This window comes from Oreochromis niloticus, linkage group LG3 (genome assembly GCF_001858045.2).
Source record: "Oreochromis niloticus isolate F11D_XX linkage group LG3, O_niloticus_UMD_NMBU, whole genome shotgun sequence".
Lineage (NCBI taxonomy): Eukaryota > Metazoa > Chordata > Actinopteri > Cichliformes > Cichlidae > Oreochromis > Oreochromis niloticus.
In genome coordinates this window covers 52,257,588-52,284,971 of record NC_031967.2, presented here as the reverse complement: position 1 = coordinate 52,284,971, position 27,384 = coordinate 52,257,588, and the positions used below count along the sequence as shown (strand labels likewise).

General features: G+C 43.3%; 1 protein-coding gene and 1 long non-coding RNA gene across 2 annotated transcripts; one reads left to right on the top strand and one right to left on the bottom strand.

Annotated features, from left to right (window-relative positions):
• Positions 1-4,152: 4,152 nt before the first annotated feature.
• LOC102078381 (uncharacterized) lies at positions 4,153-7,328 on the bottom strand. The gene is made up of 3 exons (XR_267051.4): positions 7,164-7,328; positions 6,448-6,580; positions 4,153-5,759 (listed from the first exon to the last, which is right to left on the bottom strand). It is a non-coding gene; the product is annotated as an uncharacterized LOC102078381 (long non-coding RNA).
• A 2,596-nt stretch (positions 7,329-9,924) lies between these two features.
• Positions 9,925-26,954, top strand: LOC100699507 (E3 ubiquitin-protein ligase Topors). The gene is made up of 4 exons (XM_005459143.4): positions 9,925-10,187; positions 11,259-13,741; positions 20,482-20,613; positions 24,181-26,954. Exons 1-4 carry the CDS (start codon positions 10,098-10,100, stop codon positions 26,186-26,188), a joined length of 4,713 nt encoding a protein of 1,570 aa, XP_005459200.1. The 5' UTR covers positions 9,925-10,097; the 3' UTR covers positions 26,189-26,954.
• Positions 26,955-27,384: the final 430 nt, after the last annotated feature.

Sequence of the window (27,384 nt, the reverse complement as noted above, 5' to 3'; positions counted from 1 at the left end):
GGCGGTGTAGACTTCGTGGCCCAACATATCCCACAATTTATAGCGTGGCAGTCACTGTGGATAATTTTGCCGCAGACGGCAGAAGTGGAGCGGCCGAAGAGTAAACTGTTAAACGTAAGTACTGAATATGATGTCACTTTTTTATGTGCAAATGTTTAATAATGAGGAACATTAAAACACTACTGTTGGCCACATGTCGGCAAAGTTATTTGCCATTAGCGATGTTTGTACTTTCAGCGTTTACTTTGTTTTAAAGCATTTGAAATATAATAATACAATAGTTGACCTTAATCTTACAGAGAATGTGATGATTTCATGGATAATTAAAGTCAGTCATATATCCACAAACACAACAAGCTGAAAGTCAGTGATGCTGCTCGGTTTGCAGTCCTGAATATGACGGCACAAGCAGGATTCACTGCACTGTTAATGTTAGCTATGTTATATTGCTGCCTCTGTTCGGTGGTGTCGAGCCAAACGGACTTTAACGTGTGTTTGAACGAGCTGACGGTTCACTCGTTAAGCTGAAAGAAAGATGCTTTAATCACAGGAGTCACACATGTGTCCACTGGACCATCTGGAACTCTTCTTGTTTAGCACTCGTAATAACACAAACACTAAATCCTCCTTCTCTTGTGCTGTTTTGTAGCAGTGTATACACCTGAGACTGTCACCTGTCTGTCTGTCCTGCACTCTCTCTCTGTTTCTTTCTCTCTGATTATGGAATAAAAGTATGAACATGTATTTATAAGTTACACTTGTGTTTGAATCCTGCAGCTTATCACACATTTGATTTCCATGTGTGACAACTGCAAGTGTCCAGAGTGAGGACAGACTGAGGGACCCACTGCTGCACATCATCTGTGAGGCTTTGCACCCCTGATGATCCACCAGGACAAACTCAGCAGTGTGTGAGGAAGAGGAGGAGGAAGAGCCAGCAGCAGCTGACAGATGGAGAGAATAGACAGACTGTTCCGTGTTTGTGAAGGACTGCTAGGAAAGTTTAACATCACTAATTGTCTGTCCTGAATCAGTCTTATTAGGTAATGTTCAAATAATGTTATCATCCCAGTGTTTTCAGTGTGGGAGAAAGTACTCAGGGCCTTCAAGTTACACACTATGAAAGGCAGCAACAAGTTTAATATTCAGAAACCTAAAGTATGTATCAGCAGCAGAATGGAGCTAAAGATAAATGTTTGTTTCAGTTCTATGAAGCTTTGAGTATTTTGGATTAGTAGCACTGCTGTGTTTGTTGCATCATATTGCTGTAATTGTTTATATGCTTTATATATTCTGAGGTAAGTTGATCTATAGTGTTACATCATATTCTATAAGGATGTTATGTGTTTGTATACTTTCTGCCCAGTTTGACCCATTTAGCAGAAGTCAGCCTGTTTATGGCTCTGATATCTATTCTGTATGACTTAAAGCAGTTATGACATGGTCTGATTTTCTCACCCAATAAAGGGATATTTAATATATCAGTCTACTCTTCATTCTATCAGAAACAGTTATCACAGCTCGTACATTTGCTTTTTATACATATATGTAAGCATTGAGCCAAATTTAGTAATGCCAACATATTACACGGACAATATTTGTCTCTTATATATAATACATCTACATATACACTGTCAAAGATACTTGTCTTTGAGTGAAGATTTAAGGTGATAGGACATATAAATAACTGCAACTTGAATCTTTACTGAAGCTCAGTATTAGACACAGAGTTCACTCACATGAATTTCACTCACATGTGCTGTACCAGTGTACCTGCACATGTGATGTGACAATAGAAGTGATTTGATTTGAGAGTTCAAACTCACTGCTGTAATAACTTATGATTAATATAATAACTATGATATTGGCCATATCATATTTACACTGACTTTAGTCTCATGAACAACATTAGCTAATTGTTATTTACTAGCTAATCTTAAATGACTGTTCAGTACAGATATGAAGGCCAGCAATCATATTTTACAGTCCTGTGGTCTCAGCCTCAGATACGTATTAAATCACACAAAGCTCGTGTAGAAACAAACACACGAACAAAATATGTTCTCCTTCATTTCCGTCAAAGCTGTATGAAACGTTTCCAGCGGTTGGTGTTATGGTTGCTAGGCAACCTGGGCAGCGCGACGGAGGCTAGACCGTCCCATTTCACAAGCCTCGCACTTCCGGCCTTAGCGTTTTTAAGTACGCGGCCCTTGAGGATCGTTGAGGCTGCGTACTTTAAGGCTGCAGACCCTGAATTGGGATACAGCCGTTGACTGCTCTTTCTCATAACCACGTTCGGCAGAACAACTTCCGGTTCAAAAGACTACCGGATCCATCATCCAATCAGTGATGCCTGTTGTTGCAGCATTGGTACCTACCTCTTCCGGTTTGGTTTTTGTTTTTGCGTTTTGTGATTTGTTGTTGCGCTTTTCAATTTGTTTTTGCGTTAAGTGAATTTGTTTTTGCGCTTTTCAATTTGTTTTTGCGTTAAGTGATTTGTTGTTGCGCTTTTCAATTTGTTTTTGCGCTTTTCAATTTGTTTTTGCGTTAAGAGATTTGTTGTTGCGCTTTTCAATTTGTTTTTGTGCTTTTCAATTTGTTGTGCGTGTTGTGATTTGTTTTTGTGGTTTGCACTTCAGGGCCACCGTAGCTTGTGGCACTGCTTAGGTGTTACTGAAGCCTAGACTGCTTTAAGAGCTTCCTTCAGCTGGTCTGCATTTTTGGGTGATGTGTTTCTCGTCTTCCTCTTATTTCAGTTCACACTGATTCAACTTTCATGTTCTTTTTTGGAGATGCACATGAACTGACTACAAAAACCAGGAAAAGACCAAAACAGTAACCAAAACATAACATGTCCTTACAAGGTGTAGTTTCTTTTCTGATTAATTCATAACAGGTTAAAGAGATAAACTGGATTTAAATCCATGTGTTCAATTTCAAAATTCAGCACTTTGATTTAAATCCATAATCGAATGGGTAAACAGATAAGAAAAGAGATGGATGGCTAGTTTTGCATTCACAGTAATGCTGTATGGAGTTCAAAGAGGTGTCAATACAGGTGAAAGATGAAATCAACAGGCTGCAAGAGCACCAAGAAGAAGAGAATACAAAAGTGGTGGATGATCACAGAATCTTTTCCATTGTAATAAAATAAAAGCCTTTTATAACATGCAGCTAAAAGAAGACTTGACATATCAGTAATGTATCATGAAGACTTCATAAGAGACAGTAAAGATGCAAATCATACAGGCTGGGTAAGATGGACAAAAATCACCTGAATCAGCAGTCTGAAAGTGAAGAATATTGCAAAGCAGCTGAGTACACCAACTGATCTCAACAGACTGCATTTCACTGCTGAACATGAAAACTAAAAAGCACGAAGGGCTGCAAACACATGTGAACACACCAACAATTCAGTACTCCTTTTCTTGATTTCAAATAGATTTTGGTGATGTAGAAGGAAAAAGAAGCAAAGAAGCAAAACCTTCGCCTGTGTCCAAATACTTTTGAAACTATACAACCGTGGTTAATAAAAAATAAATACTTTAAACCAGTAAGTAGGCCAACAAGTGTTTTACCTAACTGAGAACGACTCTGTTTAGACTCTAGATGCCACTTATAGTTCCTAGGAGACCCTTATGCACCCCCCTCACATTTATCACATATTTCCAGTGGTTTCCAGGGGGCTCTGGATCTTTCTGGCAGGTGGGATCGTGCCCACATTCCCATCAATGTTTTTAATTTTCCATGAAAAGGTCTCAGGGCCCCAAACATGAGAGCAGATGGAGACACGATGAGCAGGATTTTAATTACAGATGACAGAAGGTGTGTGTGTGCTTGAAGTGGTTTTTGATAACAGAATGAGTATTTACATAAAGAGAGCCCCCCTCTCTCTCTGCTTCTCATTCTCTCCTTACCTCACTTGCCCTCACTCACCCATTCTGTTAAGAGCATTTACATATCTGAGGGCACACATCAAAGAGCGAACCTCTTCCTTCCAAATCAACCTCCTGTGTGTGTGTGTGTGTGTGTCTGAGGTTTATTTACTGAATACATCAGAGGATACACGTCTCCGTTATTATCCCTGCTTCTGTTTAAAATAAATCTGTTCAACCCTGGTGGCATGAAAATGAAGCATCTCAACACACATGAGCTGAAGAAACTAATCTTTAATGTTGAAATGTACAGAAAAATGACCAGATACTGGTTTTTTATTGCTTTTACATTAATTTAGAGGTAGATCAGGTCATATTAAACTACAAAAAAAAAAAAAATGAGACCATCAGGTTTCCCAATGTTAAAGACACACTTAGACCTTAGGGAAGTTCACACTTTCACACTTGGGAGTTTAAATTGAATTTTAAAAAACAAACAAACATTTAAAAAAAACTGCAGAAAACTTTTTGGTGATTCAGCCGCAGTGTCTAGTTATAGAATTATATGTACTGAATAAATAACTGTGAATGTGAAGCCTGCAGTTCCTCTAATGTCCACTAGAGTGACTGTGTTAAAACATCCGACTTTACAAGACAAACAAACATATTTACACCCTGCTACAATAAAGGTTTTGAACCCTATAGCTAATTCCCCTCTTCTTAATAACTCTAAGGGAGTGTGAATTTTTTATAAGTCATCTGTTTAAATTATATTAAGGTTTAAAGTTTGCATTATTGGGGCGTGGCCTCTTTGACTGACAGGTGGATGGTGACACAGGCGGCTAAGCTTCACTTGAGCTAATTGGACCCCGTTTATGTTGGAGCATTTTTATTGTGATTATAAGACAAAAAATACAGATTCCTGATTGGCTGACCAGATCCCAACAAACTATATGTGTAAGTGCGGGACAAAGTGTTAAAAATGCTGGGAGGTAGTCCAATATATGTGAATGCAATTTTCCCAACTCTTTTTAAGTAAATATAATAAGATTTAAAGAAAACTCATGTGATAGTCTTTACATACTCCTGCTGTTCCAACTGTAACTGTCTGTGGGTGTCAGTAGTGATGTATCCATAGATTGGTATACTTTTTATTGACATATAGTTTTGCTATTTTTAGTCAGATGTGACACAGCATACCGTGTAACTTCACACCAGACTTGCTCCCGCGCAAAATCAAAACAACTACAACAAAAAAATTATTTATCAGTATATACTGACACTCCATTTCATTTGTGGTGCTTCCAATCATAATCACTAAAATGTGAAACTCTTATGACTTTCTGGTAATTTGTAACATTCACAACATTAAACAGGCTAATCTTTATTTGACACATATAAAAAAGCCTTCCCTTGATATGCACTGGGTAAAAGCCACACTTTAGAAAAGTGCAGAAGAAGTCAAAATGTGAGACAGATGTGGGACAACGTATAAAAATGCAGTCTCAATTAAAGAGAGAAATGTGGTTTGACTGCCCAAGAAGTCATTAATCCAGCTTTTGATAGTTCAATTACTCTAAATTACTCAGCAGTAATTACAACATAAAGTATCAGAGTGGGTGTTGTGGTGTTTTACTGTGTCGTGGGATAAACGCAGTCCCCATAGGACCCACTCACGTTCGGATCTCGTCTTCATTATGTCTCTCATTACGCCGTCTTTTCCAGTTTTTAAACCAGTTTTTGGTTGTTTCTGTCGTCTCCTTTCAGATCTGACCTCCTGGAAACCTCTGGTGCTTTCAGCCGCTTCCATCCTCTCCTACCTGAACAGTCGCCATATGTTCAGGTCTGAACCTTTGGAACGAGGGCTTAAAGGGGTCCATCAGCCTGAGACCAGAGCAGGAGGAACAAGTTTAACCTTCTGAAACCCAAAGATCTTCACTTCAAAGAAAGTCCTTCCAGACACACTAATACATCCACAACTAAACAAACGACTGTATACTTTCAGAGAAATCCTACAACATCCTCTCCTGTGGGGATAAATGACCAGCCTGATCTTCAAGCTTCAAGTGAAGCGTCTCAATCACCTAAATGCGCCTCGGCACCTCAAGTCCACTAAAGGAGGCAATAAACAAGCACTAAAGGGTCTTCTGTTATGTACTTAGAGAATGTAACCTGCAACCAAGCTCATATTTAGGGTCATGTCATTCAGTTAGGAACTTTAATTGGCAAATTTAAAAAGTAAAGCAAAAATCTGACTGAAGCCTGAGGTCTGCAGCAGATCACAGCTCATACACTGACCCCTGGTGGTACTGCAGTGACTTCAACCAGACAGTTGGGTTTAAAGGGATGTGAAAAGAGCAGTGAGGTGCTCATATGAGCAGGGAAACAGGGTCTGTTTCTCCCATTTGTACCAGCAGCCAAAAGAGCTCTTCCTACCATGCTTTGTCTTTCATGTATGATGCTCACTTTGTGCTTTAAATAATACCACAGTTTACACCCTCTACACTGTGCAGGTGTCCGTGGAGATGACTTTATTTATGATACCGCATGTCATCATGACCAGAACACCGACCTGTACGCCTGCACTCCAACACACGGTCAGTCTTGCCTCAACGACGCGTCCTCTGTTCCAGGAGCCAAACGGAGGCGATCCTGCTGGCGTAGATCACGTAAGACCAGGACAAAACCACGACTGCCAGCAATACCTGAAGGCCGGAGAGAGACTTGATTCAGAAGGACTTCAAAACTTGGAAAGATGGTGAAACGTGCTCTAAGCAGCATTTTTAAACACATTTTGGACGTTTGAATCTGTGCCATGAAGAGTTAAAGCAGCTCTGAAGAAGAAAATAATGTCCAACCACCAAGTTGTACCTAATATATTGGCTGATGAGTGTATAAGACCACACACACAACTTTTCAGTGAGAAATTCACATGATGCTGACATTCAGACTATGACTGTTTTCCTGTCGTACGTGATAAAAAAACTGAAACACAATAAACGCACACGATAAAGCAAACTGTTACATGTCGGTAATTTTGTGTTTTCACAATCAAACAGGCATTCCAATGTTCTACGTGTTCTATTTTTGTGAAAGATGTGAGTGAAAAATTTTATGGATTTATTTTTGGTCTTTATGATGTTAAATATCAGCTCGTTAGTGTCTTCCTCGCTAGCTTATCTGTTTCCAGGCTGTAACTCGTTGCTAACGGTTACCGCTTCTAGTCCCGGTGACTGAGAAGCGCGCTCAAAACTAATAAAGTCAATAGAATAAATAAAGCGAATTTACCGCGGAGTAAATCCGGTCCAGAGCCCGTCTGCTGAGTGCCTCCATCTTCTGTTAAAACCTAAAAACTATACACAAACGCCGCCTCAGTTTAGTTTGTTTACGGTTCTTCTTCTTCTTCGACTGCTGCTGCTTCTTCTTCTTGGATTTCCGGCAGACTCAACAAAAGGCGTATTGCTGCCCCCTCAGGTCCTTAAATCAATCAACAGGAGATGTCAAATAAAAAATAAAATAAATTAGATAAATAGAATAACGGATGGTTGAAATAAAAAAAAACTATTAAAATAATAGGAATATAACATTTGCAAAAAATGTATGCTATTTGTATATAACTATATACCAATAAAATAAAATAATATGTAAAATAAATTTAGAATGCTACCTCAGCTGTAACTGCAGTAGACAGCAGTGAGTGTGTGCAATTGAGTGTGCAAACAGAGGAATGTGGATGGAGGTAAAACAAGTTTACAAACTCCTGTCAGGTGTTTAGGAGTCTGATGGCAGGAAGAAAGAGTTCTTCAGTCACGCACTTCTACACCTCCAGCATGAGGCTGGGAGTGTGAATACAGTTTGTTGGTAGTGAGTAGGGTCTTTAAGGAAGGAGCCAGGTATCCTGTGGACTCTGCGATGGTAGATAGAGATGTAAAGGACCTTCTTTTTCTTTCTTTTTGCAGCCTAATATTGGCCTCTGTCCCCATTAACAGAGATCAGATTCAGGCAAATCCTTGTTAGTGTGCAAACTACTTTACTGAGACTGGGAAAATTCAGGGGCTGTGTAAGAAATGACTGTAGCTCATGAATAGTTGTTGCTAAACATCTTATATTTTTTTTCTTTTTTTTTTGCCCGTCCCGTTTGGTTCTTTTGCCATCAGAATTATTGTCTAAAGGCAAAGACAGATGCCCAACGGATTTACTTTACCAATTGGACCATCCCAGCCTTGCCGTATTGGTTTATTTGATTCACCTTTCCTTTTATTGTTTATTTTATTTTATTTTCACTTGCTAAATACGGGACAGACTTGACTGGGGAAAAGAAAAGGGAGAAAGAAAGAGGGAAAGAAAAACAGCGGGGAAGAGGGATGGTGATAAAGGGCAAAAAACAAAAACCGACAGAACAAACAGACAAAAAATACATATATCGATCACCTGGATCACCTGTTGAGAAAGAAAAAAGAGAAAACAAGCACAAAAAAAGGAAAAAAAGAGAGCAATATAATAAAAAACATCATCGCGATGATCTATGGGAATATAACAGTAAATACTAAATGTTAAATATTTTTGTGCAACACGTAAGATCGACAGCGCACAGTGTGCTTTGAGGAAGGAGCCAAAAAGGGTGTCGTTTGTGTGTGAGCACCCGTGTGCACACCTGTGAGCATGAGTGCGCTTGTATTCAAAAGGTTCCTTCATGTAATGATCTTCTAGAGGGTGTGGGGAGCCACAGCCCCGTCCTCCAGGGCATGAAGCAGGTATGGAGGAGATCCAGGCTCCAGACATCCAGAGACCCTCAGAGCACAAGAGACCAAGGAAGACCAACGGAGGGGCAGCCGTGCCACTATCCCGAAAAGAGCTGAGGAGAGCCACAGCAGCCGCGGAGCAGAAGCCAGGGGGGGTTGCAGTGACATGCCCGTGAGCTCCACCGGCAGCCAGCTGTGCCAGAGTGACCGAGCCCCAGGCCGAGAGGCCGAGGGCACCCCATCCCCGAAGGGGCCCAAGCGAGCCCCAGGCTCCAAGCCCCGACAAGCAGCCACCAGGAGTGAGAGGTGCGTACCTGGACGCCCATCCCCGGACACAAAGAACCACCAATGCACCAATGTCTGAGGGCGTTTGCCACTGGCAGGGGGAGTGGTGGGGGGAGATAGGCCTCCATACCTTGGAGGGCCTGAGATGTCCCCAGAGAGGTGGCGTCTGATACCCAACCTGACATATAGACACAAACAAACAGGCACACACAGATACAAACATCCATTCCCACCCTCATGCTCTCATATGCAATTACTCAGCACTCGCCCAACAGACAGACATAAATAGACACTGTACACACAATCACACTCCCCAAGTGTACTCTATATCCCAGGTCTAGGTGCCCTTGCCCCTGGAGGGGGAAACTGCACCCAGACCCAGGTAGTGTTACCCTTTTCCCTGCGGTGGAGAGAAGCAGACCGCCCCGACTCCGCAGCAGCAGGGAGCTGTTGCTAAACGTCTTAAATTTAGGCTAAAGATCAGCACTACAGTACTCCCGCAGTTGATTTCAAATATACACTGGGGGTATACAAGTCCTCTAGATTGCACTTATCAACATTCTTTTTCCAGTATATCCACTATCCCTCCTCCACACATGCATAATCTCAGCCTTGATCCTCTATAACCGAAGTGGGATAATATGGGATAATCACTCTGCTCATACGTTCACAAATGAACTTCCGGTTGAGTGAACGCTGTCGCGACTTGATGCCGCTATTTACCGATATTCTCTTGTAATGTTTGTTGTCGTTATTGCTTCTGTACAGTCTCCTTGAGTGTTTTGAAAGGCGCATTCTTAAAAAAAAATGTATTATTATTATTCCTACTCCCCGGAGAGTCTTCTTCTCTTCCTCTGAAACAATTTTTCTAATCATGGGACACTATCCTGCGATCCCCCCGTGCTCTCCCTCACACCCTGTGCTGCAGATCGCATTCAGAATCCTCGTACCATCACCCCACCCAACTAGGTGGCAGTGATAAACTCATTGTGGGAGCTGACCACAGAAGAAGATGAAGAAAACTCGACCGTCATTGTATTTCCCATCATCCATCGCGGCGTTTTTCTTCCAGCTGTGAGGAGCGTCGCTTCTGAGGACAGTGACAGGCAGATGTGTGTGTTTCTCACAGCAGTCGGTTTCTAAAGGGATCGATACAGTGTGTGCCCGGGGCCATCGGTGAGCTCGCTGACGGCGGATGCCGCTGAAAGCGCGAAGCTCGACCCGGAGGAGGAGAAAGAATCCGGATGAGGAGCAACCCGCGGAGCCTGCTGCTTCCTCAGCTCGGGTACGAAGCTAACAGTGTTAGCATGCTAACAGGCTGGGGGAAGCCCTCTGTGTTAACCCGGCTAGCTTTGGTTAGCATGTTGGTCGGGTAGCAACCTGGGGGGCATCGGTCCTGCTAGAATATGTTATAAGTAATAAAATAAACAGGTTAATGTTTGGTAGCATCATTGTTGTTATGGAGAAAGAATTGAAGAGTAAAGCCAGGTAATTAATCGCAGATTTTTATAACGACCGTAGAAAATAACAAATGTGGGCTAAATGCTAACAGGCAGGTAGCTTCTGTTAGCCAGAGATACTATGTAGGGTTTTAAGCAACGATGAACATCCCTAGCTTGAAAATCTTTAAACAAAAATAACATCTTTAATTTAAACAATTCGATTTTTCGTGAATAATCTTTGCAGAATTAAAGGTCTTTACAGAATTTAGAGAATTAAAGCAGGGAACCAAATGAAAGGCTTAGGTAACAGCTAGCTGGTGTGTTAGCAGGCTAACAAACTCAGGGGAGTCCTTCCGTGTCGGTAATTGGGTGAATAATTAGAATAATAATCAGTGGTAATATTAACACAACTGTGTGAAGGGTTTCCACAGATGGAGGGTTAAACAGTCGGATGATTTAAACAAACAGAGGCTCTGACAGGAGCAAAGTGTTTACAGTTATCCGCAGTGTTCACTCCTGACTGTGAGCTTCAGTTAGTCAGTGTTAGCACGCTAACATAGTGGCTACAAGGAGCATCAGTGAAGTGTAAATCTTTAAAGTACAGCACCACAAGAGGGGCTTTGATTTACAGTTAAGTTATTTTTCAATAAAGAGTCAAATATAAAAGCAGGAAGTCAAATGGGTAGCGTAATTTAAAGAGTGACAAAGAAGCAGTAGCTGCTAGCTGTGTTGGTGCCACAGCTTTCCTGTGTTTTTAGATCAAAGTGAAGCACTGGGGAGCCATGTGACCTGATTAATTTGTAATCCAGGACTTTGTTGTTGTTCTCAGCAGGTGTCATTTCACCTGTACTCAATATTTCTGAATCCTGAAAGCTGAATAAGGACACATTTCTTCCTGCGTTGTTTGTTTTTAGGTGATGGCGCCGACGCGAATGAAGCTGCGCGTTCGCCGCCGTGACAATGCAGCCACAGGTGCTGCTGGACCCGGCGCTGCACTGGCAGTACCTGCGGAAGATGAAGAGCAGAGGAGTCGAGAGAGTGGCAGCAGGAGGAAAAACGCTAGCAGATCTTCTACTGCGGCCACATCCTCCTCGTCCTTGTCTCCACCCGCGTCCTCTGCCTCAACGTCAGCACGCCCGCATCTGATGGCAGCAGAGGAGGCGTCGCCCGACTCAAAGTGCCCCATCTGCCTGGACCGTTTCAACAACTTGGCGTTCCTGGACCGTTGCAAGCACCGCTTCTGCTTCCCGTGCATCCAGGAGTGGTCTCACAAAAAGCCAGAGTGTCCACTTTGCAAGCAGCCCTTTGCCTCAATCTTTTACCGGAACCAAGCTGAGGATGACTTCAAGGAATATACGCTGCGCTCAGCACCCCCCAGCAGCAGCGTGGCCGCTACTGTGGCAATGGTAGCAGCGATGGCGTCGGCTGCGAGAAGCAGCCATCAAATGAGGCTAATGCTGAGGCGGCACCGGGTGTCAGAGGCTGGCGAGACAACAACAAGGAGGCGGCGGAGGGAGAGGGGGGCCAGAAGGGCGGAGGAGAGGGCAGGGGGTTGGGAGTGGTACCTCGATTCCCCTCCTCTTCCACTCCCTCCTCTTCCTCACCCTCCAGTCGTCGCTGAGGACAGTGAGGATGGGGAGGAACAGAGGATAAGAGGAGGCGCTGATTTGGTGGAGCGTGGTGTGATATTTGAAGGACTAACAGGCCTTGGAGGGGCAGTGGCACCCGTTGCTCCCAATGACCGGGCATCACGGCGACTGATGACTCGCCTAGCGGCGAGGCAGCGTTTGCAGCGTGAAGGTGGAACCGTGCGGCGACTTAGGGAGAGAGAGACGGTGGCTTTTCGCCGGGGACTCTATCGCTGTGGTATTCGGGTCCGTGGGGTTGCCGGAGTACACGGCAACGAGGGACAGCGTGACATCACGGCAGATAGCTTCCGTCGGAACCCTGCCCACTTGAACAGGCTCCGCCCCTGGCTGCGAAGGGAGCTCACGGTGCTGTATGGCTCGCACACCTCGTTGGTTGACATCGTTCAGCGCATCATCATGGCAAGGCTTGCTCGCCACGGCCTGGAGAATACACCCAACATAGAAGAAGAGCTGCGGCCATTCTTGCTGGCGCGCACTGAGCACTTCCTGCATGAGCTCATCAGCTTCGCCCGCTCGTCGCTCAGCCTGGAGAACTACGACCTGCAGGCAGTGTACGAGCCACCGGATGCCGCAGTGGAACTGGATGGGATGAGCAGCTCGTCCGATGGCAGCTCCGTCATCGCCATCTCCGAGGGGGAGGATGAAGAGAGGGCGGCAGGGGGAGGGTCCGAGGAGAGGCTGGGGAGGGAGGTGGGAGCTCAAGATGACCCCATCCAAACAGCGAGTGTCCTTAGCCTTTCAGGTTGGGACGATGAAACCCCAGGCCCCTCCTACTCCACTGCTGAGCCTTCATCTTCGTTCAGTCCTGCCCTGCCAGAGGCAGCCAATCAGGATGGAGGAGAAAGGCAGGAGGAAGAGGACGAGTGTCTCATCGTTGGGTACAAGAAGCCGATTGCAGAACGGACGCCGGAGTTGGTGCAGCTCTCCTCTGACACAGAAGAAGAGGAGGTAGAGAAGAAGAAAGAGGAGGAGGCTCCTCCTCCCCCCTCTGCAACACCTCCCCTCTCTTACCTACCCACCATTCCTCCCTCCACATCAGGTACTTACAGAGAGGCGCAGGACAAGGGGCAGAAAATTGGCGAGGCGGCAGGACAGCGCTCACGTGCACGCTCATGGTCAGGGAGCTCTGGTCGGAGCAGGAGCTCTGTGTGCACGCTCAGCCCGGCGACACCTGGAGAGACTGAGCGGCGGCAGGAGATGGGGAGCTGGAGAGACAGGAAGTCCACCAGTGAGGCAGCAAGAGAGAAGAGGAGGAAGAGAAGGCGAGAGCGCAGCAGCAACCGGCACAGGAAGAGTGGCACTCTGTTCAACCCCAATCGGTCCATTTATCCCGCCATGATGCGGCACCGCTCCTCGCCTCCGTTTGACTCCAGTGCTGACTCCAGCTCTCCTCCGTCGCCCAGCCCGCCGGACTCCAGCTGGGAGTACCCCTGCGCCCAGGTGTCCCCTCTCACCTCCTCTGCCTCTTCACCATCCCTCTCCTCGTCCTCACCACGTCCTCCCCCGCCACCACCGCGAACGCCACCGACACCCAGCGGCAGCGCTCATCACGGAGAGAAACCCGGTGGGAAAAGGAAATGCAAGAGCCGCCACCTGGACAACAATGTCAAGGATCCCACGTGGAGGCCAAGCGGCAGTGGCGGCAGTCGCAAGGAGAAGAGGAAAGAGAGGAGGAAGAGGAGGGAGCGAGATAGAGGAAGGAGAAGGGAGAGGCACAGGCGGGCGAGCAGCGGCTACGGTGGCGAGAGGTAAGAGGCCACTGGATTCATTATTATTATTAGACTTTCCAAAAGAGTGTAAATTATTAGTGGTCTATTATTGACTGTTTTTGACAACTTTTGATTTGTTCCACTCTTAAAACCTTCTTTTCAGCACAGCTTCACATGTAGACATTAGTTATTTTTCAAATTGACATACATCCATTGTGTTAATGTACTAAAATCCTACAAAAAACAAAAACTCCAGGAGGTCAAAAGAATTTTTTCTACTTTGAAAATCACAGAAGTGTCTAAAGAATCATTTTCATTACTTGAAATGCAAATATATACTCTAAACATCAAAAACAGTGTATATTGCCGCTCTCTCATCTGCTGTCACACAATATTTTCACCTCCTTCATAAGCAACCAAGTGCTACATGTTGCTATATACATTTGTGATGGTTGATGTAGTGTACTTTTCCACCACTGTGAAGGGGGTGTCATGTTTTGTTTTTTGTTTTTAATTTGTTTTGAGGGTTTTCTTCATGTTCTAAATGAAAATCTACTTTTTACAGTTTGTGTGTTAAACGTAATTACAGTATTAATGAAAGTATGGCATAAATGATGTTTAAGTCTTCTTTGGCCTATCAACACAATTTAAAAACTAGTATGTAGTTTGAAGTCTGCTGTTGTTGAAATGGAGGCTCTGCGAGGCTGCGTGTTACTGTAGCATTATTTTAAAATGGTCATGTGATTGTGGGTCAGGTGGTAGCCATAAGTAGTGTTAAATCTGCTTAAAACAGTTGGCATTAATGTTACAGAGGCCTAAAAACCTAGGTGGCTTAGCCCTTCCAAATTTCGGCCATTACTACTGGGTCTCAAATGTTCAAAAACATCATTTATTGGCTTCACACCCCAGATGAAGATTGGTGCCAAATTGAAGCGGCATCTTGCATTTCCACCTCCCTTAGCGCCTTGGTCACCTCCAGTCTTCCAATTTCCTCACAGCAGCATACCACCAGTCTTATAGTTATTAACACCCTCAAAATATGGGCTCAATTTCAAAAGAACTTTGGGTTTAAAAACTTTCTCCCTTTGAGCCCTATTCATAATAATCATCTTTTCCCTCCTGCCAGATTAGACTCTGAATTTGCTCTTTGGCAGAGACGAGGCATCCACAATTTTTCTGACATGTACATAGACGGTGTCTTGGCAGGTTTTCAGGATTTGTCTCAAAAATTTGACCTCCCTCGGTCCAGCTTATTTAGATACTTTCAAGTTTGCCACTTCCTTCAGCATTACACCAACTTTCCAAATATGACACCATTTACTGGTGTTGATGATCTGTTGAAACTCCCATTTAAGCCTAAAGGTCTTATCTCAAGAATTAGCAATTGTATAGCCTCCTTTAAGAATATAACAATGGCAAAGATCAGAGCGGACTGGGAGGATGAGCTGGGGGTGGACTTAGAGGAGGAGACCTGGGAGAGCGCTCTGTTAAGAGTAAACAACAGCACTTCTTGTGCCAAATTAAACACTTACAGTTCAAGATTCTTCACCGCATTCATTACTCCAAGGCAAGACTGGCCAAAATATTTCCAAACATAGATGCAAGCTGTGAGAGATGTAGAAATCCTTCTGCAGACTTAACACATATGTTTTGGTTATGTCCAACTTTAAAAGCCTACTGGTCGACAATTTTCAAAACACTGTCTGAAGTATTGAATGTTGAGCTTCAACCCAGTGTAGTTATGGGTATATTTGGTGCTACAGATAGAAGACATAGAACATTAAGGAAAAGCTACAAAAACACAATCGCTTTCACTACACTGCTTGCGCGCAGAAGGATATTATTGCATTGGAAGTCACAAAAGCCACCCAAAGCGGCTCTGTGGTTCAGTGACCTGACACAATTTATACAGCTGGAAAAAATAAAATATACTCTCAAGGGGTCGAAGGAGAGATTCTTTGCCGTTTGGGATACATTGCTAAAACATTTAGAGAAAATTAAAACCATTCCCATCTGATACTCGCTTGGCAGCTACCGTATACCCTTATTGTTGTGAAGGCAATTAATTTTGTGCAAACTATTGCCTTTTAAGTGCACATCTTTATATATGGTGAATTTTGATGTACCTCATTTAAATTTTATTTTATTCTTTTTTTTCTTTTTTTTTCTCTTTCTCTGTGGGTTGGTGTCCAGTATGTTCTTGGGGTGGGGTACATATATAAAAAGGAGCATTGTTACTTCGTTACATGTATATCTTTGTATTACATTCTTGACGCTCAATAAAAAATATATATATTGAAAAAAAAAAACAGTTGGCATTGGTCTAAACCCTAGTGCCTCAAGAAAACCCCCCAACAATCGCTCTCTATGAGCAAGCACTTTGGCAACAGTGGGAAGGAAAAACTCCCTTTTAACTACACTTTATCTCTAACACTGTAGAGCAGGGGTGTCCAAACTTTTTTCACTGAGGGCCACATACATAAAAATATAGGAGGGGCTGGGCCACTTACTAGAAATTCGGTATATAACCTTAACTGTAGCGTATTAAAGTTAGAAAAATCATTTAAAAGTGGTCAAATGTGTTATATTGTTGAATATAATTAAAGACAAAACTGCCTTCATCACAGCTTTCCATAAATGGATCTTTATTGATTTATTCAGAAAAAGCTTTGGTAGCTCATTCTCAGAACAGCAGCAGATTTCTTCTTGGACAGAAGATTTACAGCACAGAGAAAAAACACTAAAGGGGAAAATGGGACGGTACATTTCAAGTTCTTATTTAAGTTATTAGGCTTAGCAACACACCTATTAATGTCTGTTTGAAACGATTATCAACATTAACAGACTGAACTGGACTTAATAACAGGAGTGCATATAATTTCAGTAAATTATTCTGGTGAGTATCAGCTGCGCTGGGTGTAAATCGGGCCATCCAGCCGCGGTGCTGATCGTACGCCACTCGTGCCAAAAATCCGGACAAATGTCACTTGATCAAGGAGCAGATCTGCATCAGATGAGATCAGCTGACTTTGCGTGTGCGTGCGCTGTGCACAGCGGTGTGTACTCAGTGTGTTAACAAGAAAAACGCATATAAGAAAGTGGTGCGCAAAAGCAGGGTAGTGACAGAATTGATGCGCATTATTGATATTTGAAGCATGTGTACCTGCACATTAACACACGGGTACTGTGGAATATATTTTTTACTCACCTAAACTGCTCGTGCTCTCGTCCACTCCCCGCAAAAAAAATTAGCAGCTGTGCGGTGTCTGTGGCATCGGTGCTCGGATCGCATGCGATGGAGTAAAAATCAAAAGCACAGCTTTATCACACAGTTGCAGTTTAATGTTGGCTGACAGTCTTCAGTGCGTGGCACAACTGTACTTCTGGACATGCTGACGTTGTTGAAGTCCTGCACTGTTTCCGGGCACATTATTTCGGTGACTTTAACGAGGCAGCGTTTTATGAGGTCTCCATCTGAAAAAGGCTTGCCATGTCTTGCGATGAGTTGGGCGACCTCATAGCTGCTATTGGAGCCTTTTCCTGGACAATTTTAACACGAAAAAAAAATACTGTTGCTGACCCCGCAGGATAGCTACCCTTTGCTTTAATTTCTGCTCTCGCTCAGCACCAGTGTAGGATGCACAGGCCTGATGTTTGGTTTCATAATGACGTCGTACATTATACTCTTTCATAACTGCCACAGTTTCAGTGCAGATCAAACAGACACACTTCCCCTTGAGTTCTTTGAAGAAATATTCACTCTCCCACCATGTCTGAAATTTTCTGCACTCACTTTGCTTCTTTGGTTCTGCCATGTTTGGTAACTTGGGGGTAAATTTCTTCTGTGATTGTCCTTTTTGGTGGAGCAACTGCCTTGATCAACAGTAGCTCCCCCTGGTGTTAAAACTAAGAAGTGCAATACACTCAAGTAAAAGTTGAAGTGCGGGCCATACTCTATTCTATTTATAAAATTACTTGAGGGCCAATTAAAAATGGACCGCGGGCCGCATTTGGCCCGCGGGCCGGACTTTGGACACCCCTGCTGTAGAGATAAAGCTCACTGTGAGGTGATAAAATGCATTATGCAGGTATGTAGTCAAGGTTGTCGTTGCCTCACTGGGTGACTTAGCTGACACATGTATAGGACTGAATCATCTCCATAAAGCTGGAAGCTGTCTGCTGGACCTCTGGCAGACAGTCATTGGTAAACTGGAAAGCAGCGGGCCAGGGATTGATTCTCAGGGAATACTGATTCCGAGGTTTATTTCCGCAACCGGCGGGCCGATTTGAGCCTTTATCAGCTTCGTTACAAACTCTGTCAGATCAGGGCCCTCTGATCCCTCCAGTACCCCATGTATGCGGAGATTATTCCGGCGCGAGCGTGCTTCCAGTTCGGTTAGCTTTGCTCGCAGGGTCTCCTGGCTCTCCATCATGAGAGCGAGTGCCTCCTTAACCTCCGTGTCCCATTCTTCAATCTTGGTTATCCGCTGTTCTGCCTCCTCTACCCTTGCCGTGGTAGCCTCTAGGTCCTTTGTAGTTTCTTGAAGTTTCTTGTTAATTTCTCCTCTGAACTCATTCAGTTCCTTTTTCATATCATTGCGGAAAGAAAGTCGAAACTCACTCATTTCACTTTTAAGGTCCGACCTCAGAGCCCGGATCTCATCGTAGATAGCTAGCATGAAGAGACTAGCTTCGCCATTATTCTCCTCTCCGCTGCGAGTTTCCTCGACTAACTCTCCCCTTTCCCGTCCCGAGCTTGGTTTGCCTTTGGTCTTTTTTTGTTTATCCCCATCCATGTCAAGTTTAGGTGCTGTTCTTTGTGTCTAAATATTCTTCCAAGAGGATTATTTCCAACTGGCAAGGAGCCGAAACTTTCAAGCAGCCATTTGCTATAGCGCCCAACCGGAAGCCCCCCACATTAACTTTTATCGAGTGGAAAAAAGTTAGTGAAGCTGAAGGATGAATGCTGTGTTTATGTTATGCTAACATAGCTGTGTCACTAGCGATCACATAGCACATCATTATATACCAGCTAGTCCAACTTCAGTAACCCTACAAACGTCACTGCTGTTTAGTTTTCTGTCTTCATTTATGTTGGAAGTGTTAGCAGAGCTGTACGTTTGAATTTTTTCAGAAATCTCTCAGTCAGAACATGCTATATTGTGTTTAGATGGAAACTAGCGAGCTAACTTCCTGCTAACTTCTAACTCCGTTAAATTTAATAAATTCTGTTTTCATGGATGCCTGGATGTTAAACTCAATTGTTACAACTGGTAAACTAGGAACACTGATCATTTTATTAAAGATGAAAGAATGTAGACAGTTTTTAACTCTCAGTGATGCTGCATTGTTCGTTTGACTTTGGGACCTGAAGTGGACGGAGTTTTGGACCTGGATTACTCCGCGAGGCTCCTGACTACGGCAGCCGTAATGCTCTGACAATCCATCAAGCAGTGCGTCTTCGTAGATTACCAAAGTCACACTAAAACATTTTTTGTCAGATTTTTGAGCGCTGTGTACCACATAAAATCCGTTTGAGGTCAGTAAGCACAACCAGAATTCATACATAAGGCGCCCCGAATTAAAAGGCGCACTGTCAATCTTTGAGTAAATTAAAGGATTTTAAGCGTGCATTATAGTATGGAAAATACGGTATTTATGTTCAGTTAGTACAGGATGCTTGTGAAAATCTGTATAAAATGGCCAACATTACAGTATTGACCAAAATAATGGTGATTATCGTGGCATTATGCCTATAAAGAGAGAACAAAGGTGGCCTCTGGCCTTAAGTAAACGGCCTTTTTAACCTGTTTTGTTTGTTTTGTTTTGTTTTTTCACCCAGTCAATGTTAGTAATGACGTCCAGTTCCAACAAAGTGCCAGCAGCAGAAGTCAAGGAGATAACTTTTGGATTTCTGTCTGTGTTTTTAAAAGTTTTACAGCTTTTCCTAAAGATAAAGACCTCTCCTGATAGCTACCCCCAAATAATTTGGCAATAATAACACAAGAAATGAAAAGTGACTTCTTTGTTTGTTTGTTTTTTCTTTAAATGGATCCACAGTGGGTGGGGGGATTTTCTTCAAATTAACAAAAAGGTTGTTTTACACTCACAGGACAGTGTGGACTGTGAGCTACCAAGTTTTTCGGTAATTTGACACATTTATTTTGCCAACTGAAGCCACCCCAAAGCGCTGCTTGCACAAGCAGACATGACATCACTGGTTGTACGGTGAAACTAAAAAATATTTCCTACCTGGGATGTTGCCTGTTGGTTCTCATCGTTTTGACCTCTTGTGATTTTCAAAATCATGTAAATGATTTCCCCAGCATCTCATGTTTCCTGAGCTGATCCAAAAGGAAAAAATTCTGACCGCTTTACCCTAGAACCACAGAGGATGTGATTTTGAGCCCATCAATATTAATGTAAAAGCATTCCCGCAGGCCAGCGGTGCCTAGCAACATTGTTTACACATTTTGATGTGATGGCTGCTTAAACGTTCTTAAGTTTAAATGAACCTCAAGCTAATATTAATGTTTGGGATTTTCTTTTCAGCAATGAGAACGATGGCACACAATGTTCGCCTGTTGTTTCTCTTACTGTTTTTTTTAGAGTTGCTTTCCTGACTCTAAAACTATCAGCTGAAACATCTCACCAGCTGTTTGGTTTTGAAGTGCTCAGCTCAGCTCAACAGATGAGGAAGACCTCTCAATAGCTTCCTGTAGTTCAGGTGTTTCAATGACATTTCCAGAAGTTGCTCACTCCATGCTCTCTCTCTGCAGCAGCCGGAGGCCCAGACAAGACCGCAGCCCCAGCGTGGAGATCATCTACGAGGGCACCATCACCGCCGACGGGGCGCAGCCTCCTGCCCACAAACAGCGCCGGAAACGTCATCGCAAGGCTCAGCAGAGCAGGTACGAGGTGTCACACTGCTGGGAGGAAAAAAAGCTTTGTTTTAGCACGTTACATAAATTCATACAGCTGATAGTAATTAACGCGTAAAGAAGAATCTGAGACACGAAGCGGTCGTCACCTTATTAACTGTGAAATCAGTTATTTTAAATTAAAACACAGTGATGAAACACTTCTGTTGATCATCATAAGGTGTACCGTTTGAACAGGTGATATCAGTTATCAATGGAGAGATGTTACACATCTACTCTTGGTCAATCCCTGCATCACACTTTGCTCACAGACGGGGAACAGAAACACTATTTACAAATTACAGGCTGCTACATTTCCAGCCTGAAGATGGATTTTCCTGCCCGTATTTATCTGGTTTGTTTAGGATATATTACTTTCTTTGTTGGTCCAAAAGTGATCTGCTGGGTCTTCTCTTAATCACGTTTCCTTTGTCCTCAATGAAAGCTGGAGGAAAGATGTGGTCAGTGTTTGGGAGTAAGGGAATACATGTACCAACGTTACGTATTTAAAATACAAAATATGAGTAACTGCATTCCGTTACAGTCTAAAAAGGTGATATTCAGAATACAGTTACTTTGTTGATATAAATGGATTACACTGAGGTCTTTTCCGGTTTCATATGTCAGGCTGTGCCCTCTCTATTTTTAGTAATTCCACGCCAGTGGAAACCCAAACAAAACACGCATTAAGAGGCTCTAATGCCTGTGTCTCAATCTCGTGGCCTATGTTACCTCTACTTGCGGCCCGCATAATGATGTGAAGAAATATTGTTTAAAATTATTATTAAAAAAATGATTTAATATGAAGGCAATAGGCAGAGTGTTAAAGAATGTAGCCTCATGGGCAGTGTAGTCCGTGCTGCAGGGAGAATGGGCTGCCATACTCGTTATGTGTCTGTGAGCGAGGGAGGGAGAGAAAGGAGTACGAGCTGTCACTGACCAGAAACGGGAGATGGAAGCATGTAAATATAATAATAACCACTGCAGCCAAAAAGAGTGCCTGACGGCTATTAAGACTCGACTGTACTCTGTGTTCGTGTTTTCCTCCGAAACAATAAGTTCCGTTGGAGCAGCCTTTCAACGCCTCTCTCTGTCTGTTGCTAGCAAAGTTGACCCTGACAACAAAGTTAAGCTAGTTTTTGGCTACGAGCCCGACATGGAACCTGACGTATTAGCCAGAGGTCCCTTTACTACGGTTCGGAGCCGCAGACCTGTTTTATATACACGCGGAATAGTTTTCTACAAGATCGCTGCAAAAAGTGCAGCCTTACCTAATGTTCACCCTACTGTTACTTATTTTATATTAAGATTTAAAAATATAGTTGGTATTGGTATGGCGAGTAACCTTAAGTAATAGTAATAAGTCACACAGCAATAGTACATTCATGTATTTGGGTCATTAATATACTGCAACAACATGGGAATAGAGCAGCTGCGAGTAGGGATGGGTATTGATAAGATTTTCACGATTCCGATTCCATTTTCGATTCTGTTTAATGATTCGATTCTTTATTGATTCTCTTATCGATTGTTTTTTTTTTTTAAAAAAAAGGAGAACACTAAGGTCGATTAGCTTAGAACTTTGTTTTATATCTTCTCTTTGAACAAGATAGAAATTTAGGAGTAACATGGCCTTACAAACCCAACAGTGAGATCTTAAGAGATCCACAGCCTACGGCTCTTCAATGGGGTGTCACAGGGTCCCCGGGGAAAATTGTAAACGTAAAATAATAAAATAAATATTCTTCTGTAGCAATAACAAAGTATAACATTAATTATTCTGTAGCAATTACACAAGAATATCCAGTAATGTCCCTGCCTACAATTAAACACATTCACTTACCGAAAATCAGGGGCATCTGCTGTGGCAAATGGGTGCAAGCCTTTTACCACAAACTTGGTCACTGCTCGGTGACATTCGTCTATCCTGGCCTGAAAGGAGATGCCGGTAGACTGCAGCGACAACTGCCAGCAAGCGCCAGCCAGACTCTGTTGGTCTCTCTCATCATGGTCACCTAAATGCACAGTAATGGCAGGTTTTGTAATAAGGCAGATCGCGCTAACATAATGCACTGTTACTTGATTATTTACCTGCTGCATTAACAGGAGAGGACGTGCAAACGTTACCGCTGCTGCTGGGTTGAGATTCACGAGTCCGGAGCGGAATTAAAAACACGACATTCATTTAAGTTCATCGCGTGTTTTGTGAGCAAATGCTTTTGCATATTCGTAGTGTTTCCTCCTCTAAATGAAATATCTACTTTGCAAGTATTGCAAGTTGCCCTGTTGTCATCCGTTCTCGTAAAGTATAACCAAACTTTTTAGAGTTTGAGACGCCATGTTTCCTGCCAGGTAAATGACGCTCCGCAACATGGTGACGTCATTCGGAGCGACTGGAATCGATAAGGGAATCGTTTGCAAAAATGGCAAACAATTCCAAGGAATTGAAACAGTGGGAACCGGTTCTCAACAAGAACCGGGTTACGATACCCATCCCTAGCTGCGAGAGAATTCAACATTCGTGAATCAATGGTGCTGAAGTGGAGGAAGCAAGAAGAATGAGTTGAGTGAAGTTTGACTTATCTGACTGTTTTGTTTCACTTAACTTATGGTCTGATGGTCTGAAAAATACGGTAATTTTTAAGGTTGCAGCAGTGTGGCGTTGAGAGTTCAGCTGTTTAAGGGTCAACATCAGGTTGTAGTGTATAACGGAAAGTAAACATTAACATCATCTGACAGCAGGTATTTTGTTTGTCTCTGGGAATTTTGGGATTGATTATAGCCATCTGCGGGGAACATTCACGTAGGTGCAGAGACTGCAATTTTCTTGTTTTGATTTCATTTTTGTTTCTGGTGATGCAAACATAATATGAGTCGAATCTACTTTTTTTGTTCAAAACGTTACTTTAATAACAAAAAAAATGGCTGAACTTTACAATTTCCCCAAATAAAACATCGAAATTTGAGGTTTTTCACCCTGTAAAGCCTGAACAATTAAATAAATGCCAAAAAAACTGTTTGTTGAACCTTTTAGTGGAAAAAAAGGAAAATGAATATCATTTTGCAGATACAATTTTTAATTTAAATTAATAATTTTTGCTATTTGTGCAGATGGTTTCTTAAAAATTTTATTTGGGTTTTTCACAAAACTCATGTGTCAGATATGATACACATTACAGGATTAAATATGTATTATTTGTAAGCTTCGTAAGTACAGTACAGTAGAAATTTCCAGGAAAGAAAAGCAGTTTTAACCTCTGCTAAAAATTGACACCAACTCAGTTTCGTGTTTACTGCAGAGCTAAAATGTTTTCACCAGTCCAAAAAATGTCATGTGGGTATCTTCTGCACTAATGAAGCTATAAATGCTCACAAATTCTGAATAAAATCTTTAATAACGTTAAGATTTTTACCACAATATGTACTTCAGGTGGGATTGATCTATGTATTGATCCCTTGGTAGAAGAACACCATTATTGATCACAGAAGACTCAAGTGATGAGGTTTGTTGCTGTTATACTCGTGCTAATTTTATTCCTTTGTCTTTCTCTCTGTCAGCTCTCCGGTCATCATCACCCTGGACAGTGACAGCACCCACGACGACGCCAACAACAAAAATAGCGGCAGCATCAGCAGCAGCCCGCTCAGCAGCCAGCAGACCGTCGACTTCTCAGACCTTCCTCCGCTTCCATTGGTGCATTCGGCCAGCGTGAGCGGCGTTTTGGACGCTGAAATCGGAGAGCTTCCTGTTGACATTCTGGACCGAGGATATGATGGGTCGGACACAGAGCCGGCGGGCCGTTCCAAGGCAGCTAGACTGATCGCCATTGACAACAGCGATCACGAGGTGGACGTGGAGAACCTGGACGTTGAAGTAGAAGGACCAATCAAAGCGACTGATCTAAAGACACCCGACGCCGACAATCACAGAAACACGGGCACTGTGAGCGTGGGCTCTCGACCAATGGGAGAGCAGGATGCTGCCCGCGTAATGACTGATCTTCTTCATAAAAGACATACTGAAGCTTCAACCTCTGACAGCCACCTCTTGGCCTCCATCCTAAGTGACCTGGACAGGATTGCTGCACCTAAACGTGAAGCCCCTTTGGACATTGACGCCAGCTGCTCCTCAGACTCTAAAATAAGGCGCGACCGAGATCCGTGTGGCGTTAGTCAGGCTCATCAACAGCAGGACAGCTGGAAATCCACTTTCCCTGAGGAGCCGCCGGTCCAGAATCAGGACGCTACCTCCATAAACTCGCCATCTCCACTCAAGCAATGGAAGGAGGGGAGGGATGCCCCTCCGCTCCTCAGACAGGCCAGCCCGGTTCGGTCATACAACAGGAACACGCCGCCACCACTAAAACACAAAGATGCTGGGAGTCCACGCCGCTCTCCTATCTTTAACAAAGACCTCCACTCAGATCACACCTCTGCTGAACCAACTCTGCATAGTTTGAATCCCATCGACTCCCATTTGCCCGTGAAGCTGCCCAACGACAGTGAGTCCATCCCGCCCATTTCTACACTGAAGAGACATCTGACCAGCACGTTGGCACTGAACAGCGAACCGGCCAACATGAGCAGCGTTTCAGCTACTCTCTCTAAAGTCCGAGCACTGACAACTGACTTTGATCACTCCGGTCACAAACCTCCTGTCGCTCCCTCTTCCTCTTCTTTTGCATCTGAATCGACTCCCGTGGCTTCTCGTTATTACTCCTTAAACTCCTCAGCTTTACATTCCACCAGGGAGAGCACGATGGGAATATCTTCCAACCTCTCACCCGTTGACTTAAATCCTGTGAATTCTTCATCGGACATTGATTTCCACTCAGCTGCTGGCTGGTCCAAAGAGAAGCCAGCTCCTGCTCACTCTACCTCCGCTGGCTGCAGGAATAAGACTCCCAACTTCTGGGCATCACCCGTTGACTTCCATCGATTCAGCAGTGCTGCTGGAGGGCCCCTGGCAGGTAGCAGCATGTACTCAGGGGTCAACTCTCACGACACATCACTTCCTGTTTCTGTTAGTGATTCCAGGACTCAGAATGACATCTCACCCCCTAACTCCCCCTGTTCCAGTAATCTGACTCTAATTGGTTCGACAACAGCTGCCACGCCGTCCACCGTGAACCTGCATCCTGTTGACTTCCACTCCTCCAGTCCGGCCTCGGGAGGACGGACAGGCGAGGAGACGGTGTCGGTGGTCAACTGCGAGGGAAAGCCACTCTCTGTGGGTCTTGTTCCACCTGCTAACTTGCATTCGTCTTGTTTGATTGACAGAAACTTGAACCACACAGCCTTCTCCTCCTCCTCTACTCCCTCTAAACACAGCATTACCTTCAACGCCTCGCACAGAAAGTCAGAACTCGGCATGGACCCAAATCTCTTCCAGCCCCCCAACCACGTTGATCCTGATTCAAAACATAACCTCCCCCCTGACTCTAAGCCTCCACCACCAAAATACGCTCAGAGGAACTTTGAGCCCCACACGGACAATCACATCATCTCGGAGTATAACTCCACTTCCACCACTGACACCCACCCATACGAACGCTCCGCCACGTAGTACACGATGAAATTAGAGATTTAAACGTTCGGAATAAATGTCAGGGACAAACTGTTGCATTATAGTTTTGGCATCATTTTTCATGAACCATTTATAAAATTGTGTTTATTTAGAATTTAACTCGAGTACAAACACATTCCTAGTGACTGATTTTCAAAATAAACTTGTTTTTTGAGGCAGCACCAATAAATTGATTGTTTGGACATGAGCACTGTCATGTACTTTTAATTTTGTGTTGCTTTTATTATTTTAATTGTTGAGGCAAGCGGGTGAAACCCCTCCAAACCTCGCTATCCATTGGTTGGGTTTTTTTTTTCCATGTTCCAACTGCTTAAGAAATTTTTTTTTAAAAAACAAAAAAAACAAAAAACAACAAAAAAAAAAACGTGTAAGGATGAGTCCAGAGTGAAGAGCTCTCAATCACATGTAGTCCACAAAACAGGTAGCTCTAGACTAAAAGTAAAAGACAAGGTGTAAAACTGAACAAAACTGGCCTTTTCAGGGGAATGATGACTGAATCTGGTAATGACACTCGGACGCATGCTTGTGTAAGTGAGTGGATGTTTGTGCGTTTACATGTTCTGTGTGCAAAAAAAAAGAAAAAATCTGAATAAAAGTTTGGTTTAAAAAAAAATCTTTTACAGTTTTACAGTAATGTAAAAAAAAAAGTGCTTTCTTTTTTTTACTCTAATGTATGAACAATGTTGGCACTGGCTTGTAAAACTGATGGAGAAAGTAATGACTCATTAAAGCTTTCTGAATCATATATCTGAACGGAATTTGGATTTATCCTGTAGCTGAGCGCTGCACCCCCCCTTTTATTTTATTTTTTTGGGGGGGGGGGGTTACGTTGCTTAAAATACGTGACATTAGCTTATCGTGGTAATGGGTCTTACTTTCTTTTTTGTTTTCAAACCGGTTACACTTTTTCCAAGTGTAACCGCTTTCTTCCCGTGTTGTGTCTGACAATGAAAGGTAAAAGAAACAAAGACCTCCAAATCATTAACTCCTCTCCCACAGGGGAATTGTAGAAAAGGGCGGCTGCATTTATTTTCACATTAAACATGAAGTACAAACTTACATGGAACATATTTCACATAAGATTTAAAAAAAACAAAACAAAACAAAAAAAACACGAAAACCCATCACAACTCCCAAGCTAGCAAAAAAAAGTTTTTGGGGGGTGTTTGGGGTTT